This window comes from Heptranchias perlo, chromosome 2 (genome assembly GCF_035084215.1).
Source record: "Heptranchias perlo isolate sHepPer1 chromosome 2, sHepPer1.hap1, whole genome shotgun sequence".
Lineage (NCBI taxonomy): Eukaryota > Metazoa > Chordata > Chondrichthyes > Hexanchiformes > Hexanchidae > Heptranchias > Heptranchias perlo.
In genome coordinates this window covers 16,635,249-16,653,366 of record NC_090326.1, presented here as the reverse complement: position 1 = coordinate 16,653,366, position 18,118 = coordinate 16,635,249, and the positions used below count along the sequence as shown (strand labels likewise).

Sequence of the window (18,118 nt, the reverse complement as noted above, 5' to 3'; positions counted from 1 at the left end):
GAGAAAGGCGAAGGTTTTGTGAGTACGAAGGGTGTGTGGAAGGGTGTTTGGCAGACTCATGTTTTTCATTTATTTGTTTTTCATTAAAGTCACATTAAATATTATGATTGTCACCACTACTGCCACGTCTTGCCCATTCTTGACTGGCTTTGCGATAGGTCCCTTTAATGAGCTTCACCATGAACAGTGACACTTGATGCCACCCAGTGGGTCACTTTACAGTGGGTGTATGTGTCGTTGCAGAATGTTTTGTGCCGTGTGGGTGGGTGGGTGGGTGGGGTGGGGGGTGGTGTGCTTGTGTGTGCACTGCTCTTTCCAGGTGGTGTGAGGACTGGATTGTTCACACTTTCTGATGTTAGGGGAACCGTTCACATATCAGTGACTCCCTGGCCTCACGAGCAGCCAGGTGAGCCGCAGCTCTGCCCATGGGCTCCTCCTCCTCCTCCTCCTCCTCCTCCTCAATGTGGATGGGGCCTCCTCAAGCGGCACCCCTCTCTGTTATGCAGGGCACAACACATGACTAATGCATCCCATTCTGGTGCGTATTGAAGCGCTCCCCCAGAACGATCAAGGCACCTAAATTGTGTCTTGAGCAGCCCTATAGCATGCTCAATTGTAGACCTGGTGGCGATGTGGCTGTCTTTTTGTTGATGCTATTGCTCGCTGATGGGGTTCCTCAGAGGGATCATGAGCCATGTGTGCAGGGGATATCCCTTGTCCCTGAGGAGCCAGCCCTTAAGGGTGTTCAGTGCAAGGAAGAGGGACAGGATGTTGAACTCCCTCAGAATGAAGGATTCGAGGCAGCTACCAGGGAATCTGGCGCACACGTGAAGGAGTCTTTTGCGGTGGTCACATGAGTTGAGAGTTGATGGAGTGATATCCCTTTCTGTTGATGAACAGTCCTGGCTCGTGGGGAGGTGCTCTGATTGCTATAGAGGTGCAATCGGTTACACCCTGCACCTGTGGGAAGCCAGCCACAGAGTGGAATCCCACTGCCCTCTCCGTCTGGCTGAGGTCGTCCATGGGGAAGTCGATGTAGTGCGAGGCCCTGCAAAATAAGCCGTCGGTGACCTGCCTTATGCACTTGTGTGCAGACGACTGAGAGACCCCGGTGATGTCCCCATCTGTCAAACAAGCATTTGAATGTCCAACTGACTGCCGGCTGAAACACGTCTCTTGCAACATGGCGCGTTTCCCACAGCACGGGAAACACGCTGAGAATGTTTGAAAAACAAACCCCTGCCTCAATGTGCACAAAATCAAGTACTTCAAGTATCTAAAGTGTCTTAACTATCATCTTTAATTGCTGGTGGGACTTTTGCATTCGGCAGACACGCACGCATCCAGATGAGTCAGTGGGGAACCCCGAAGTCTCTGGGTTGGAGCCGGGTTCTGAACCTGATCAGGATTTCCCCGATTTTCGGCACCCGCACTTGGATTCCAAAATTGAGCCCAATGTCACCTTGGAGACAGTGAGTCATGGAGACTTGGGATGTCTTACCACTCTGTTTTTCTGTGCAATCTGTTCTAAAGGATGGAGTAAGACTCTTACTCTAAAAGTACAATTCTGCTGGTTGCACTAGCCAGACAACAACAACTTGCATTTATATAGCGCCTTTAATGTAGTAATATGTCCCAAGGCACTTCACAGGAGAGTTATCAGACATAATGTAACACTGAGCCACATAAGGAGATATTAGGAAAGGTGACCAAAAGCTTGGTCAAAGAGGTAGGTTTTAAGGAGTGTCTTAAAGGAGGAGAGAGAGGCAGAGAGGCAGAGAGGTTTAGGGTGGGAATTCCAGAGACCGAGTGTTCCTGCTGGTTTATTTAAGCAAATGCCTTGGGGGTTCACAAATTACAAACCTGACTAAAAATATACTGTAGGTGTGTGCATCTTGTGTTCTGAGTTCATTACAGCTACAAGGAGGTGGTGTGGGGGAGGGGGAGCTTTAGATTGTACCTGGATACCTGCAATGATAATCATGGAGTGGGTTTCAGAGGTTGAGTGGCCTTTGTGCTCTGGGATTTAATAATGGGACTGAGACCAGTTGGACTGTTTGTTAAACTGAGTTGAGTAATTTTAGCATCAGTGTAGAAATATAAATGATATTAATGCTTTTTTTTAAAAAAAGTGTGCAGTTTTGATATGTATGTATTCTACAGTTGTGTAAATACTTGTATCATTATTACAGATATAAAGACAGCTGCATAGTAATGTGTGGCTGCAGTGCTATAAGTCAGGTCAAGTCCTAACCTTGTGTTCTAAAAGATGTTAATACAATGTATTCTTTACATTTTTTTCAGCGGGTTATAGTAACTGGATCTGGCGTTCCTGCAAGTGCTAACACTGTAAATTTACTTTATTTTTAACATCTCAAAAGTTTTTATAATTTAAGTCTGTGTGTATGTGGATACTTGGTAATAGGATATATCATGGCTGGGGTTTTCTGCTTCTGTGCTTGCTGGCTTGGGAACTTGCTGCCCATTAAAATAAATGGTGGGGTCGGGAGTGGGGGGGCTGCTGATGATGAGTGCAGGAGTGGGAAACTCTGGCCCTTGTATTGCTGAGTGGGGTGATCCATTTGATTTAAATCATTTCACACACACATTTTTGATCAGGTAATCCACACAGAAAATTCTCATGTAATCCTGGTTATTGATTTACTCTTTTTATTTTCTTTCCCCCCCCCCCCCCCCCCCAACCTTAGTTTTCCATCTGTCCCACAAAGTCACCAGCGTGGTACCAGAAAGTGCCCTGCTAATCGTGCTGGGCCTGATCCTGGGAGGAATCGTTTGGGCAGCTGATCACACCGCCTCCTTCTCCTTAACACCGAATGTCTTTTTCTTCTACCTCCTGCCACCAATCGTACTGGATGCCGGATACTTCATGCCCAACCGGCACTTCTTCGGGAACCTTGGAACGATTCTAATGTTCGCCGTCATTGGAACTGTTTGGAATGCAGCAACGACCGGGCTCTCCCTCTATGGTGTCTTCCTGACCGGTATCATGGGTAAGGGCACAGATTCAAGCAGTATTTTTATCTTACCCAACAGAAGCAAGTAAAATACAAGTAGCCGTTGCTGCTATCTGAAGTCCAAGGGCCATGTCTACATTTTCTATCTTGTTGGTGTCTTTCCCCAGGCAATATATACCAACAGGGTTCTGTCAATGATGCGCTCTAACTGGCTGTAGGGAGATGTGTAGGAATAACATGTGTAGGAGTACTGTGGTTCTCCTCCTCTTGAAGATAAGCATTTAACCTGTACTTTGCACCTTGCTACAGTATTATTGCTGACTTCTGGAGCTCTGTGTGGGGAATCACTGATGCAAGCCCACACAAAGAATGCCCCAGTACTGTTCTACCTGATTACTGGTAGAAGGCAACAGCAGGGCATCTGAAAAAGGGCAGTGTGAGGTATGGAATGGGGAGGGGAAACATCAGCCCTCCTTTCCACAGATCATATACCAACAGCCGTTACTGTCACAAGTACCAACTGCAATGCAGCCCAAAGCCTGATCGACCTTGCTTTGCATCAAGCAGGGAGTTGATGGAACTTTTGTAGGTGAGTCTCCTGCTTCTTTTATTAAATCGGTGGATTTCAATTTCCCATGCTGCACAGAGCTACACTTTGTCACAGTGACTCGCTGGAGTGCAGTGAACTTGAATGTGCCGATATTTAACCACGGCCATTCGTTGCTGGTGTCGGTTGTGGTTGCCTGCGTGTGGTACGCTTCAGACCTTTTTTTTTTTTAACCCCCCCCCCGCCCCACCTTGTGCTTTCTTGGTGCCTGTGCTAATTGTGGACTCTCCATCCAACTGTTTAAGCTCCTCCGGGGAGGTGTTTCTTTTCCCCCATGAACGCTCCAATCTGAAAAAGTAAGATTCACCAGAATGATACCGGACCTTAAAGGGTTAAATAATGAGGGCAGGTTGCATAAGTTCCCTTGAGTTTAGAAGGTTGAGGAGTGATCTGATTGAGGTGTTTAAAATGATGAAGGGATTCCATAGGAGGAGCAGACAGGCAGTGCAGGAATCCCCTGTGCGTGTGGTACTCACAAACCTGTATCCAGTGTTGAGTACCAGTGAGGGTGTTGACAACTGGGCGGAATGCAGTAAGTGGCACATCCACCTGACCATCCATTTGAGAAACTGTTTCCTCTGACGGGGGAATCCAGAACAAAGGGGCACAATCTTAAAATTAGAATTCAGCCATTTAGGAGTGAAATCAGGAAGCACTTCACACACATGGTAAATTTTCAAGCTTGAGCCTGCTAGATCTTTGGGTAAGGGTATCAAGGGATATGGAATGAAGGTGGGTGAATGGGGTTGAGGTGCAGATCAGACACTATCTAATTGAATGGTGGATAATCTCAAGGGGCTGAATGGCCTACTCTTATTCCTACATCCGAATGTAATCAAACAAAACCTCGAATATTTGTCCCTCAACCTCTCCATTATCCAACCCTAGCCTGCAGCCCTCCATAGACAACATGCCAGTCGCACATGAACCAACCTGTCCCATGGAGCATTTGATCATCTGCCTATATTTATCCCAGGACTACAATGCCATTTCCAGTAGATATTTATCGATAGCTTTGAAGGGGTCTAGAATACTTACATTTCCTTCTAACTATCGAAGTAACTTGCCTGGGCTATAGTGCAAGGAGATTTAGTGGACAGCAGGGATTGAATGCTCAGGCTTCTGAAGATCGAAACCATGACAGTCAATTTTTGTTTATATTCTCTCCTTTTAAGACGTTCCTTGAAACTTACCTCTTGGGCCAAGCTTTTGGTCACCTGTCCTGATATCTCCTCGTATGGCTTAGTGCCAAGTTTTGTTTGATTACGCTCCTGTGCAGCACCTTATAACGTTTTACTAAGTTAAAGGCACTATATAAATGCAGGTGGTTGTTAGAAAGGTTGTCTGAAACACAAAGCTAGATTATATTCTCCACCTGTCTCTGGAATCTTTTATTTGCTTTTTTAATAAGTCAAACACTTTTTTATGAAAAGCTTCTATCCATTCAAAAAGGTTGCGATTTTGCATATTTGTGAACACTTATTTGCAGTTTTGTTTTTGTACTTGTGACAAGAGGCAGAGGTTCGAGTGAACTTTTTTTTAATGGCTGAAATTTGATCCTGAACCGGAGATCTTCGGCAAATTGCTGGAATGTTCGCTATCCCCATGAATAGATTAGAATTACTTCAGGAATGTGATCATTCTAATGTCTGCTGTCTCTCCAAGTCTGATCCCTAACTTTTATTTACAGAAGAAAAATAATTTGGAAATTCTATACCAGTATGCTACAAATGATTACCCTGTAAACAGTGTTGAAGGCTGTTTGTGTAGACAGGTTGTACGAGTGACTTAGAAGAAAGAGAGGGAATAACTTGCATTTATATAGTGCCTTCCATGACCTCAGGTCGCCCCAAAGAGCTTTACAGCCAATTAAATATTTTTGAAGCACAATCCCTGTTGTAGGAAATGCGGCAGCCAATTTGCACACAGCAAGGTCCCACAGACAGCCATATGATAATGACCAGATAATCTGTTTTAGTGGTGTTGGTTGAGGGATAAATATTGGCCAGGGCACAGGGGAGAAATTCCCTGCTCTTCGAATAATGCTAAGGAATCGTTTACATCCAGCTGAGAGGGCAGATGGGGACCTGGTTTGACAGCACCTCTGAGAGTGCAGCGCTCCCTCGGTACTGCACTGGGGTGTCAGCCTAGATTTTATGCTCCAGTCTCTGGAGTGGGGATTGAACCTACAACCTTCTGACTCGGGTGAGAGTGCTACCACTGAGCCACGGCTGACACCACTTAAATCCAGAAAGTTATAATTTTTCTTTGTTTTTTCTCTAAATCTTTGTGTGGCTCAGGCTGGGCACACATTAATGAACGTTTGTGTAATGTGCAGAAGGTGATTACAGGTGAGGTGCGATTGTGATCATGTTTAAATTGGCAGCAAGTTCAAATTTGTTTAGTTTGTTGTGCGATAAGCGGCACAAGCGGAATGTATTTGCAAACAGAAGCAGCTCTGCGAGCACTGTAAAGTGAAATGAAACCAGTTCATTTTAAATTGTTATGCTCTTCGTCCTCGTTTGCCACTTCTGCTCCAACAAGCTCTGGCAGATGCTAAGGAAGCTGGTTACCTGCTTTCCCTGATGGGTAGGGATTAAACAAAAGAGGTACAGGAGGAATGGTCACTCCCAGTCTGGACACTGCCTCTGTCTGCTTTTCATGTTTTAGATTGGGGAAACAATGGCCACAGTAGTACTTGAGTACTGATCACTCCTTTGTGAATCTTAATGTCGGGTGTTTGCCATGGTTCCTGTGAAGAGCCTTGGGGTGTTTTACTACATTAAAGGCGCTATATAAATGCAAGTTGTTGTTACCCTAATTTCTTGTGGTTTCAACTTGCTCCGCAGGAAATCTCGAAGCTGGCCTCCTGGAGTTCCTCCTGTTTGGAAGTCTGATCGCTGCAGTTGACCCTGTGGCTGTGTTGGCCGTCTTTGAAGAGGTCCACGTGAATGAAATGTTGTTCATCATTGTGTTCGGAGAATCTCTGCTTAACGATGCAGTCACCGTGGTAAGTTCAAGGAGCATTTTCACACCTTGGATATTCTTTTTCTTTGATGCGGTAATGAAAGGAAAAGTTCAGATTTGCACTGACTTCTTTTTCAATCAGGCTGTTGCCCCAAATATTTTTGGTAATACCAAAATCAAAAATTTTTCCACAAACTGCTTTTTCTTTCATTTTTGAAATGTGGACATCACTGGCAAGGCCGGCATTTATTGCCCATCCCTAGTTGTCTTGCTAGGCCACTTCAGAGGGCAGTTAAAAGTCAACCACGTTGATGTGGGACTGGAGTCACATGGGCCCAGACTGGGTAAGGACGGCAGGTGTCCTTCCCTAAAGGACATCGGTGAACCAGTTGGGGTTTCATGACAATCCGACAGCTTCTTATTTCCAGATTTTAAAAAAAAAACTGAATTCAAACTACCATGGTGGGAGTTGAACTTGTGTTCTCTAAATTATTAGGCCAGGCCACTGGGTTACTAATCTAGTAACATAAGAGCTACAATCGGATCGTAATTTGTGAACCTTTTTGGGGGACATTTCACAGGAAGATGTATTTCTTCCATTAATTTTGGATGTGCTTTTCCCATCAAACTGAAGTGTTGCTGCTGTGGTATAGAACACTCTACTTTTGTTTGCTGTCTGCAGCAAGTACTCCTCGGGTGATGTTGCTACAACCAGATGCTGAGTCAAGGTTCCTGCTACTGTCCCAGTTAAACCTAACTTTGGGGGCGATCCCTCTGGAGCAATGACCACCCCGTGACCTCTAAGTGAGATTAATACTGGGTTGTGTTAAATTGTGCAGAGTTTTGTTTTCAGGGCAATCTTAACACAATTCATAACATAGGAATTACTAGACGATAAAAGACCAAGGTCGACCTAGTTCACCTTCTACCATCCCAGTAGTCACCTGATACAATGATAATGGAGTTGTTGACTAATCATGGCAATCAATTAGTCTATAACAGACCCAGACATATAGTGAGGAAAACCCCCAGTGGTGGAGAGCTTTGGGAAACATAGGTCCACAAACATCTATTCCTCCTGAACATGCTACACTTACCACATGGTGTGTCTCAAATTACTCATATACTGTGTCCCAAAATGTTTTCTTTTAGAAAGAAGTCAATCTCTTCTGAAAGAAATCTATTCCACAACTCATGTCACACATAACCACCTTCGAGCCAGTTTCCACTGATGAAAAGATAGTGCATTGACCATCTGCCCAACAACAAAACTCACCGTCGTGACATTTACGCCAATGTTAGGGATTAGCACAGAACCCCAGTTTTATAAGAAGTTTAAAAAGTTGTCACATGACTTCAGTGCAGCATAAATTTCAACCTTGTAGGAAAGTAAACTTTAATTTTGCAAGGCTGGAGGATAAATTGTTGGAACATTGACTTCTAATATTGTCATAACTCTTGATATTTCCGAATGTCAATCTCCAATTATTTTATAGTAGCAGTATTGTGCAGAAATGAATTTCATGGTATGAAATCTTATGTAAACCATGATAAAGTGACAAAATTGGTGACACAAAGGGGCTGATGGGCCCCAATTAGATAAATAATTGCCACTGACCATAAATTGAGACGGGGCAAGTGTATCTTCAAAATGTATGAAAAATTAAGCTTACGGCTGTCAGAGTTAATCTGATCAGCTCTTTTTTTAAAAGATCATTAGAAATATTTAGGGCTGTACAGCAAGCCACTGTTTTAAGTTTAAAAAGTTGCCACCAACGGAAGTTATACTCCAGTAAGTGAGCAGCACTGGTTGTGAGACCTCCACTCTAAAATGTGTCTCACTCCTGCCTGTAAGCTGAAAAACTGGCAGTTGTTGGAATGTATTCTCAGTGTCTGTGGTGTTGCACCAATACGAAACATATAGTTTAACTAACTGGGACATTTGAAAGCCTTAAATAGAACAGGGAAATTTAAAAAAAAAAGAAAATTCTGGAAATACACAGCAGGTGTTAACATCTGTGTGAAGCAAAATGATCAGCTGACTGCTTCATTTAAACCATTCATCAACACTACTGAAACTCTCGAGTAATCTGCTTCAAGGATTCAACTTGTAGAAATGGACAAACAGCTTGTCTCTAAAATGTTGAAACTAACACGGAACATAAGAATTGCTAGATGAAAAACCAAGGTCCATCTAGTTCACCTTCTACCATCCTGGTAGTTGCATGATACAAGGATAATGGAGTTGTTGACTAATTGTGACAATCTCCATCAATTAGTCTACAACAGACCCAGACATGAGGTGAGGAAGATCCCCCAGTGGTGGTGAGCTTTGGGAACCATAGGTCCAAAGTCACCTGTCCCCCCTGAAGCATGTTACACTTGCCACGTGTCATGTCTTAAATTACTCGTATGTATGAATCTCACTGAACGTACTCAGAAAAAGATGAAGAAATGGTTGACTATCTTTTGTAACCTTCAGTGACGAGCCATTAGGATAGCCAACTCTGGACGTATTCCTGGAGGTTTCACCACATGACCGCCATCCTCCAACCACCCCACCTCCGCCATTGGTCGCTCGACACATCAATCCTCGCGATGTGGCGCCTTCCCACACCCATTGGATAGTGAGCAAAGTCTTCGTCACCCGATTGGATGACGACTGTCAGCTAAAGAGCCTTTTTCCCATCGTCAATGTTTTATAACTAAGAAACAAAACTGTTCAAAGAAAATTGGGGGGGAGAAACAACACAATTTTTGTTCGTTTCCCCTAGGATTTTTCTCGCGGGTTGCTCGCAGCAGTGGCCGGGAGATTAATCCTTTTTAATCCCTGGAGACTCCAGGACAATCCTTACAAGTCTTTGCAGTACGGGCACAGAGTTCACTTTTAAAAAGTGCTTTATGCACGCCACCATTCTCTGGATGCTGCAGGCAGGCTAATTTATCCTGCTGACAAAATTCAGGACTCGGGAAACTAAAAATAAACAGGCTCACTATCTTTGGGGAGCCTGCAGAGCAGCACAAGACACGCGAGATAGAATGAAATTAGCGATTTATCTCCGGAATCTGGAACTCATTCTGTTACCATGGTAACTGAAGAGCCGTAATTCTTCTAAAAAGCAGATCCATAGAGATGTGCTGGCCAACAAATGAGTTCTTGATTCTTGTACCGTAATTACGCAGTGCAGTGCATCCAGTTCAGATATACAAACTGAAGTGACCCATCAATGGATATACGTTGAACAGTGTTACCGTAGCCCAATGGAACCCATAGTATTCGGTGGATTTAATAGTTAAACTAAAAGATTCAAATTAATTGGGTAGAATATAATGCATCAATATAATTTACAATACAAAGGATATCTATGTAGAACATCCTTCATTATACACTTGATATTGCTGGAAGAACAGTATAGTTCAATCTAATAGATGTCGTGACAATGCACCAATAAAGTTCCTTTTATTACTAAAAGATATTGCTGTAATATAGCTCACCACAGGGGAAAGGAATTGACATTGGAATAGTACAAGTACCAGAGAGAACAGCAAGGGGAGGGGCACCAAGAGTTTTTGTTCTTGTCATTGATTGAAACAATAACAACCTGAAGTGACTCTTTATACAGTGAGGCCTCTGCTACTGACAATGGGATTTCAGGGCTCTCCAACCCGGTGCAGACATCAAAGAAAGAAAGAACTTGCATTTATATAGCCTCTTTCACGATCTCGGGTTGTCCCAAAGTGCTTCACAAGGAAATAGTTTTGAAGTGGAGTCACTGTTGTAATGTAGGAAACATGGCAGCCAATTTGCACACAGCGAGATTCCACAAACAACAATGAGATAAACGACCAGATAATCTGTTTGTGATGTTGGTTGAGGGATAAATAGTTTCCAGGACAGTGGGAAAACGCCCCTGTTCTTCTTTAAATAGTTCCACGGGATCTCCAATATCCATCTGAGAGGTCAGATAAGGCCTCTGTTTTAACATCTCCTCTGAAAGACGTCTCCTCAGACAATGCAGCACTCCCACAGTACTGCACTGGAGTGTCAGCCTGGATTATGTGCTGAAGCCTCTGAAGTGGGACTTGAACCCACGACCTTCTGACTACAAGGCGAGGGTGCTACCGCAGACCCAATGTGAATCATACCTGCCGTAAGCAGTGGATAGATGCTCCCACGATTCCTGCTGTCTTTGATGTAAGGAGGCTTGAGTACTGGTTGACTGTGAATGTATAGCTTCTGCTTAGGAGGTATCGACCTTGATTACATGGTAGGACTCTTGCCTCTGAGTCAGAAGGTCGTGGGTTCAGTGCAGCACTGAGGGAGTGCCGCACAGCTCAGAGATGCCATGTTTCGGATGAGACGTTAAACAGAGGCCCCGTCTGCCCCCTCAGCTGGACGTAAAAGATCCCATGATACTATTTGAAGAAGAGCAGTGAAGTTCTCCCTGGTGTCCTGTCAATATTTATCCCACAACCAACATTTTATATTAAAAAAATTATCTAGTCATTATCTCATTACATGTTTGTAGGACCTTGCTGTGTGCAAATTAGCTGCTGCGTTTCCTACATTTCAACACTGAATACACTTAAAAAAAAAAGTACTTCATTGGCCGTAAAGCAATTTGGGACATCTGTGAAAGGTGCTATATAAATCCAAATTCTGTGCTTTCCTTCCTAAAGCAGAAATTCCAGATGACCCGTCAAAGGGAGATTGTGAGAGGCAAAGAGCTTGGTAGAAACTTGCACCGTTTTTGTTCCTGACTCCACCTAATTATTGCAATGTGATGGCTGCTTCCCATTGCAAATGGCCTCATCACAATGAGACTATTTCACTGCAATGTCTGTTTTTCTTAAACTGAAAATGTTTTGCAGGAAATCAAGTGAAAATGGGGGGGGGGGGTCGGGAAAGAGGGAAGAGACTCCATGTGCTGGAAATGCACTCCGGGTCTGTCGGAACTTGCGAAGAGACAAGCTAACAATTTGGCCATTGACCCTTTGTCAGAGCTGAAATCTGGGAACATCTGTACAAGTCAAACCTGGTTGTCTGAACTCCAAAGGCTTGGTGCCCCCTAGTGATAGCTATAGACACAACACTGGTACAACTAGTTGTTGTTATGACACCATGTCAGCAGCTTTCCTTATTATTCATATGTATTGGAAAATTACAAATGCTAGGTACAATTTTTCATGTTTTACACTTTTGGATACGCCTGCTTTCATCTGTCCGACCTTTAAAAATGTTCAGAATTGGAAAGAAGACATGCATTTCTATATCCTAGTGTCTGGATATGCTACAAGTGCTTCCAAATGCTCAGTCACTTTTTGAAGTGCAGCCCATGTTGTGTAGGCAAATGTGGTAGCACAGCAAGGTCCCACAAACCGTAACAAGATGACATTGATTGAGAAAGACTGTCAGCCAGGCTAGATGGAGAAACATTTACTCTTTTTGAGAGTGCCGTGGGGTCTATTATGTCCACCTGAGCCAGAGGAACGGGCAGAAGGGACCTCAGATTATAAAAGACAGCACCTCTGACAATGCAGCACTCCCTCAGTAGTGCACTGAAGTGTCAGCCTGGATTACATGGTCCAGTGCTAGACTGGGACTTGTGCAGAACAGACAGCTGCGCACATATCTAATAAAGGACTGGTGGGGTGGGTGCTGTCAGAGTCATGGTTTTTAAATTTTTCGTTTTGAAAGTGCACGGAAACATTTTAAAATTTAAAAATAAAACTAATGATGGATCCCTTGGGCATCAAGCTGGCGACCCGCGAATTGGTCCCGTGTTGGTGATGAACGGATAGGTAGAATGTTCTGCCTTGTGACCTGGCGTAGAAGAGTCATGCAAAATGGTCAGGTGCGAGAAACCAGAACCCATGATGCATGCCTTGGTAGTCAGGCGAATCCAGCAGTGTTGACTAAATATACCCAGCATTTGAGTAAGAACATTAGGAACAGGAGGAGGCCATTCAGCCCCTCGAGCCTGCTCTGCCATTCAATTAGATCATGCTTGATCTGTGCCTTTCCTCCGTTTCCCTTGAAACCCTCACCTATCAAAAATCTATCAATCTCAGTCTTGGACGCTCCAATTGTTGTGCAGCATCCACAGTAGGTATTTCTATCTGTCCTTATTGCCAGTGAATGTACCCAATATCCAGTATCAGTTAGTGGAGGGGCACTGCATGGGGTTCAGTTCCACTGCACCCCCCCCCCCCCCCCACTCAAATCTCTCTTCCTCTCTGGTAACTTTGCTTTTATACACATTTGATTTGTTGCCCCTTTTTCCTCTCTCTTTCCCCCACCAAACTAAGAGACTTTCTATTGCGATCAGTCCAAAGTGTCAGCTGGTGCTAATTGTACCTTAAAAGATGGCCCATGAAGGATGTATTTTTTGCATTCGATGTATGCATGGTACCTGCATGCAGGAAAGAGTCTTTCTCGTTCAGTATTTAAGATGTCATGAAAAGCTCTAATGGAATCCAGGGACCTTTTCATATCGGAAAAGGAAAGTTCTTTAAAGTATGTTGATGCGTTTTTTCTCCTTTTTTAGGTGCTGTACAATGTCTTTGCCTCATTTGTTCAAGTTGGAGCAGAGAACATTAATGGCCTGGACTATTTCAAAGGCATAGGTATGAAAGCACTACCCAGCACAAGGGTAACTACTGCAGTACTACCCAACCGGTTCTGTTAATGTCCTTTTAGGAAAGGAAAGCTGTTGTCCTTACCTGGTCCGGTCTACATGTAACTCCTGTCCCACACTAATGTGGACTCTTAACTGCCCTGTGAAGTGGTCTAGCAAGCCACTCCGTTGTGTTAAACTGAGGATGGGCAATAAATGTTGGCAACTCTGGTGCAGCACTCCCTCAGTACTACACTGGGGGTGTCAGCCTGGATTATGTGTTCAAGTCTCTGGAGTGGGGCTTGAACCCACAACCTTCTGACTCGGAGACCATAGTGTTATCACTGAGCCATGGCTGACACTCTTACAATACTGGATAGCAATACTTTTAATATCTCGATAGATCAATGTCCTTATTCACCTGTACTGCAGCTTGACATCTTTGACACCAGACTGAAGTTTTAAATGGGATCGTCTGTTTCTTTTTTTCTAGTGTCTTTCTTTGTTGTAAGTCTGGGTGGAACTGCCGTTGGCATCGCCTTTGCATTCGTGCTGTCCCTGGTAACCAGATTCACCAAGCATGTCCGAGTAATCGAACCTGGATTTGTCTTTGTCATTTCATACCTGTCCTACCTCACTGCAGAGATGCTTTCCCTTTCTGCTATTTTAGCGTAAGTTTTTGTGCTGTTCAATGTTGACTGCTATTCTCTCACCTACCTGTAGTTGTAAACAATTTTACAACACCAAGTTATAGTCCAGCAATTTTATTTTAAATTCACAAGCTTTCGGAGGCTTCCTCCTTCGAAAGCTTGTGAATTTAAAATAAAATTGCTGGACTATAACTTGGTGTTGTAAAATTGTTTACAATTGTCAACCCCAGTCCATCACCGGCATCTCCACATCATGACTACCTGTAGTTGGCAGCAGAGGGGCGTCCTTCTACTTCCTCAGCTGTGGATGATGCATGGCTTGGGGAGACTCAACAGAAAGGGGAAAGAGGGGCTCTCCTGATGGCTAAGTCAGTGAAGCTGAGGGTAGAATTTTTGCCAAGTTCAATTCGTACTTTATGCTGAGCTCGCCGATCTCAACCAGGGTTGCAGTAAGGTTGCTAGAATTGGCCCGGGTGCCCCAGAGCTACTGAGAGAGTTTGCAGTGACTGATTGATTGCTAGCCAGTGATCCTTGCTGGAAATGTAAGTGGTGTGGATGATGGGTGAGACAGGATCGGGTTTGGCTCTGTTGCCCCCTGCCAAAGTACATTCACCTGTGAAGATCGGTCAATTAACACCCTTTCTCCCCCCACCCCATCCCACCCCTGCTCTAATTCAAGAACACGCTAACAAAATTATGGGAATATGCAGACTTGAAATGTGTGTGTGATTTCTGAGAATATGGCTGCTAGTGGATTAATTCTGGAGAAAAATAGGGCATTCTTCCGTTTTGTGCTGAAAAATTGAGGGCTCCTGGGCCATGCTCAATCTTCTTTTGCGGTACTGGAGAGGAATGCTCAATGAGGATGCCTGAATTAGCCACAGGTCTCTGTTCTTTCGTCAGCAGGTGTGGCACGTTGGAGCACCAATGTTCAGTACCGCGGAGTGGTAGGAAGCAAGTTTGTTTCGGCAAGTCAGTTCAGTCTCGCACTATTACTATTGGGAGTAGCTGGGCAAGGAGCCAAGTTCCTCCCTGCAGGTGGGAACCTATCCTCCTTCCAAGGCTTGCAGGGACTGGCAAACCCCCAGCAATGGCAGAAGGCCTGCGAGCAGACTACTTGGACTGGCTCAGCTGCTCTGCTAGTGGAAATTCAAGATTACCCTCTTGGGTCGCAACAGCAAGGGAAGTGTTGCTCAGGAAGGCCAGATAGGGAAGCAAAGTGGGGGGGGGGGGGGGCGAAGTGACCAATATTCTTACGCGATTCATTGAGGGCAATGTTGTTGAGTTTTTTTTTTGCCTCAAGTCGCCTATCCTTAAACATTCTTGGTTCTTTTCTACCAGTATCACATTTTGTGGCATTTGCTGTCAGAAGTATGTGAAGGCCAACCTCTGTGAGCAGTCTATCATCACGGTCAGGTACGCAATGAAAATGCTGGCAAGTGGAGCGGAGACCATTATCTTCATGTTTTTGGGAATCTCTGCAGTAAACCCGAAGATATGGAAATGGAACACAGCCTTCATCCTTCTCACGCTGGTCTTTATCTCCGTCTTCAGAGTCATTGGTAGGTACTTGACGGTCAAGAGGCTGATGCTTCATCAAATGTCACCCAAGCATCGGTAGAAATTGGTTAAAGATATGAAGAAAGCAGTTTCGATTTAAATAAGATAGCCCCTACTTTTTCTTAAAATTTAAGCATCCCAAAGAAATGGTCCCAACTTTTCCTCTTGCTTGTGGAGTAGAATCCTACCAAAGGAAATGTTTACCCAGCTCATTTTCTGAAGGAAACACTCAACTGTTTCTTCCTCCACAAATGCTGCCTTAACCTGCTAACATTTCAGGTCGATGACCTTTCATCTCTGTTAAGGTGAACCTCTCCCTTTTGTTCTTTTACTTGGCTTAAAAACTGTTAAATCGTTAACATCTTCCAGTTCTGATGAAGGGTCATCGACCTGAAATATTAACTCTTTCTTTCTCTACAGATGCTGCCTGATCTGCGTGTTTCTAGCATTTTCTGTTTTTTATTTCAGATTTCCATCAGCTGTAGTATTTTGCTTTTGTTCTTTTTGAAGGAGCTGATTCTGTACATTATTGACTAGTTAGGAAGGAGATTGAAGATTATAGGGGTAGGTATGGATTGAGTTGTTAAATTGGTGGAGATAAAACAGGCTAAGGGTGAATAGTAGAGACATAGGGGAGATCACAGTGAGCTCGATCCTGTCTTTACCCAACATCAATATATGTTTAGTTTCCAGCAGGAGTCAGTGGATAGTGAGCAGAAACCCTATTTTCTTTTTTTAAAAACCCATCCTATTCCAGGAGTCCATTCATTCCCAGGGCAGGTCCTAACTCAAGTCTCACACATGAGCTTCTTGAGCCACTTACTGGGGAAGAGTAGCTGAGGTGGTTTCCCGTTGCCTTCCTCACGGTTTTTACATTTGGAGTACGCTCTCCTAGGTGGGCTGCAACTAAGGCTAAAGAGCCTGACCTACCCTTTACGTTTGGTGGAGTCACCTGCATCCATATCCGTTGGACATCAGTCCCCTTCCCGCTGGACATCAACCCAGTATTCAGAGCTGCTGCTCCGGTCTCCGCTCGCTGGGGCTGTCTGGAGTGGGGCCTGAACCCAACCCTTCTGATTCTGAGGCGGGAATACTACCCTTGAGCCTGTGGTCACTGCGCCCGGACATGGGTACCCCACTGGATGTCAACCCAGTATTTAACAACTATATTCCAGTCTCCACTTGCCGGAGCCGTCGAGAGTGGGGCTCGATCTCTTCCCCTTCCGACTCGGAGTCAGCAATGCTACCACTAAGCCAAAGGCTTACTTCCATCCAGGAGTACCAAGGCCAATAACACCGTCTTAACTAAGATGAGCTAACTTTTTGCAGTGGCTAAAGATTAAATCGGCCAATACTGAGCCTGTATGGTTCACTGCCGCTCATGCAATACAATTCAATGATAGATACCTAGCAACAGGAATAGGCCCCTCGAGCCTGTTCTGCCATTCAATTAGACCATGGCTGATCTTAACTCCATTTACCTGCCTTGGTTCCATAACCCATACCTTACAAAATCTAGCCATCCGTTTTGAAATTTTCAATTGACCCCCAGCATCCATAACTTTCTGGGGCAGAGTTCCAGATTTCCACTATCCTTTGTGTGAAGAAGTGCTTCCCTGACATCACCCCTGAACGGACTAGCTCTAATTTTAAGGTTATGTTTCCCCCCCCCTCCCCTCTTTGTTCTGGACACTCATCAGAGGAAATAGGGTATAGAGTTATAGAGTTATACAGCACGGATAGAGGCCCTTCGGCCCATCGTGTCCGCGCCGGCCATCAAGCCCTGTCTAATCTAATCCCATGTTCCAGCATTTGGTCCGTAGCCTTGTATGCTATGGCATTTCAAGTGCTCATCCAAATGCTTCTTGAATGTTGTGAGGGTTCCTGCCTCCACAACCCTTTCAGGCAGTGAGTTCCAGACTCCAACCACCCTCTGGGTGAAAACGTTCTTTCTCAAATCCCCTCTAAACCTCCCGCCTTTTACCTTGAATCTATGCCCCCTTGTTATAGAACCCTCAACGAAGGGAAAAAGCTCCTTAGTATCCATCCTATCTGTGCCCCTCATAGATGGAGAGAAACGATCATCTCCATTAATCATCTTAAACACCTCAATTAGACACCGCTTAATCTATATTCAAGGGAATGCAAGCCTAGTCTATGCAACCTGTCCTCATAATTTAATCCTTTTAGCCCCTGGTATGATTCTGGTGAATCTGCACTGCACCCCCTCCAAGGCCAATATATCCTTCCTGAGATGTGGTGCCCATGATACCACTGGGACAATGTTTTTATTGTTTTATTTGTGGTGGCTCTAAGTTTGCTGTGGATTGTGTAAGTTGTGTGGCTCAGCAGAGTGTCTCATTATTGTGCTTGTTGGCTTAATGTGTTCAACAGTGGTTAAGTCAAGGGAGTTGCTTTAGTTAGTGAACTTTTTGATATTTTTCCTGGTGCAACAAACTTTGTTATTTGAAACACATTGGATAAATTCTGGTTTCCTTACATGTGACTTAAAATCAGTTTTAATGACGTGCTAGTCACGGCCACGTACACTTGTATTACATTTGTTAGGAGTTCAATAATGTGTTTATTTAACACGGAATATTCAGACCACGGCATATTTCTGAAATGATTTTGCTCAAGATTTCTTTGTGAGGAACTTTGGCTAGATGCTGGATCGCAGTCTGACACAAGAAAGCAGTCGGGCCAGGAAGAGCAAAATAGCTCTGGATCCCTGTTGCTGAT

At 44.3% G+C, this 18,118-nt stretch overlaps 1 protein-coding gene across 1 annotated transcript in view; it reads left to right on the top strand.

The window, feature by feature from the left end:
* slc9a3.1 (solute carrier family 9 member A3, tandem duplicate 1) overlaps nucleotides 1-18,118 on the top strand; it is a 91,121-nt gene that overhangs the window by 51,993 nt on the left and 21,010 nt on the right. Inside the window, exons 2-6 of the mRNA XM_068000530.1 lie at nucleotides 2,709-3,011; nucleotides 6,432-6,592; nucleotides 13,098-13,176; nucleotides 13,660-13,837; nucleotides 15,158-15,378. Coding sequence (XP_067856631.1) covers nucleotides 2,709-3,011; nucleotides 6,432-6,592; nucleotides 13,098-13,176; nucleotides 13,660-13,837; nucleotides 15,158-15,378 — 942 coding nt within the window. The remainder of the gene's footprint in view (nucleotides 1-2,708; nucleotides 3,012-6,431; nucleotides 6,593-13,097; nucleotides 13,177-13,659; nucleotides 13,838-15,157; nucleotides 15,379-18,118) is intronic.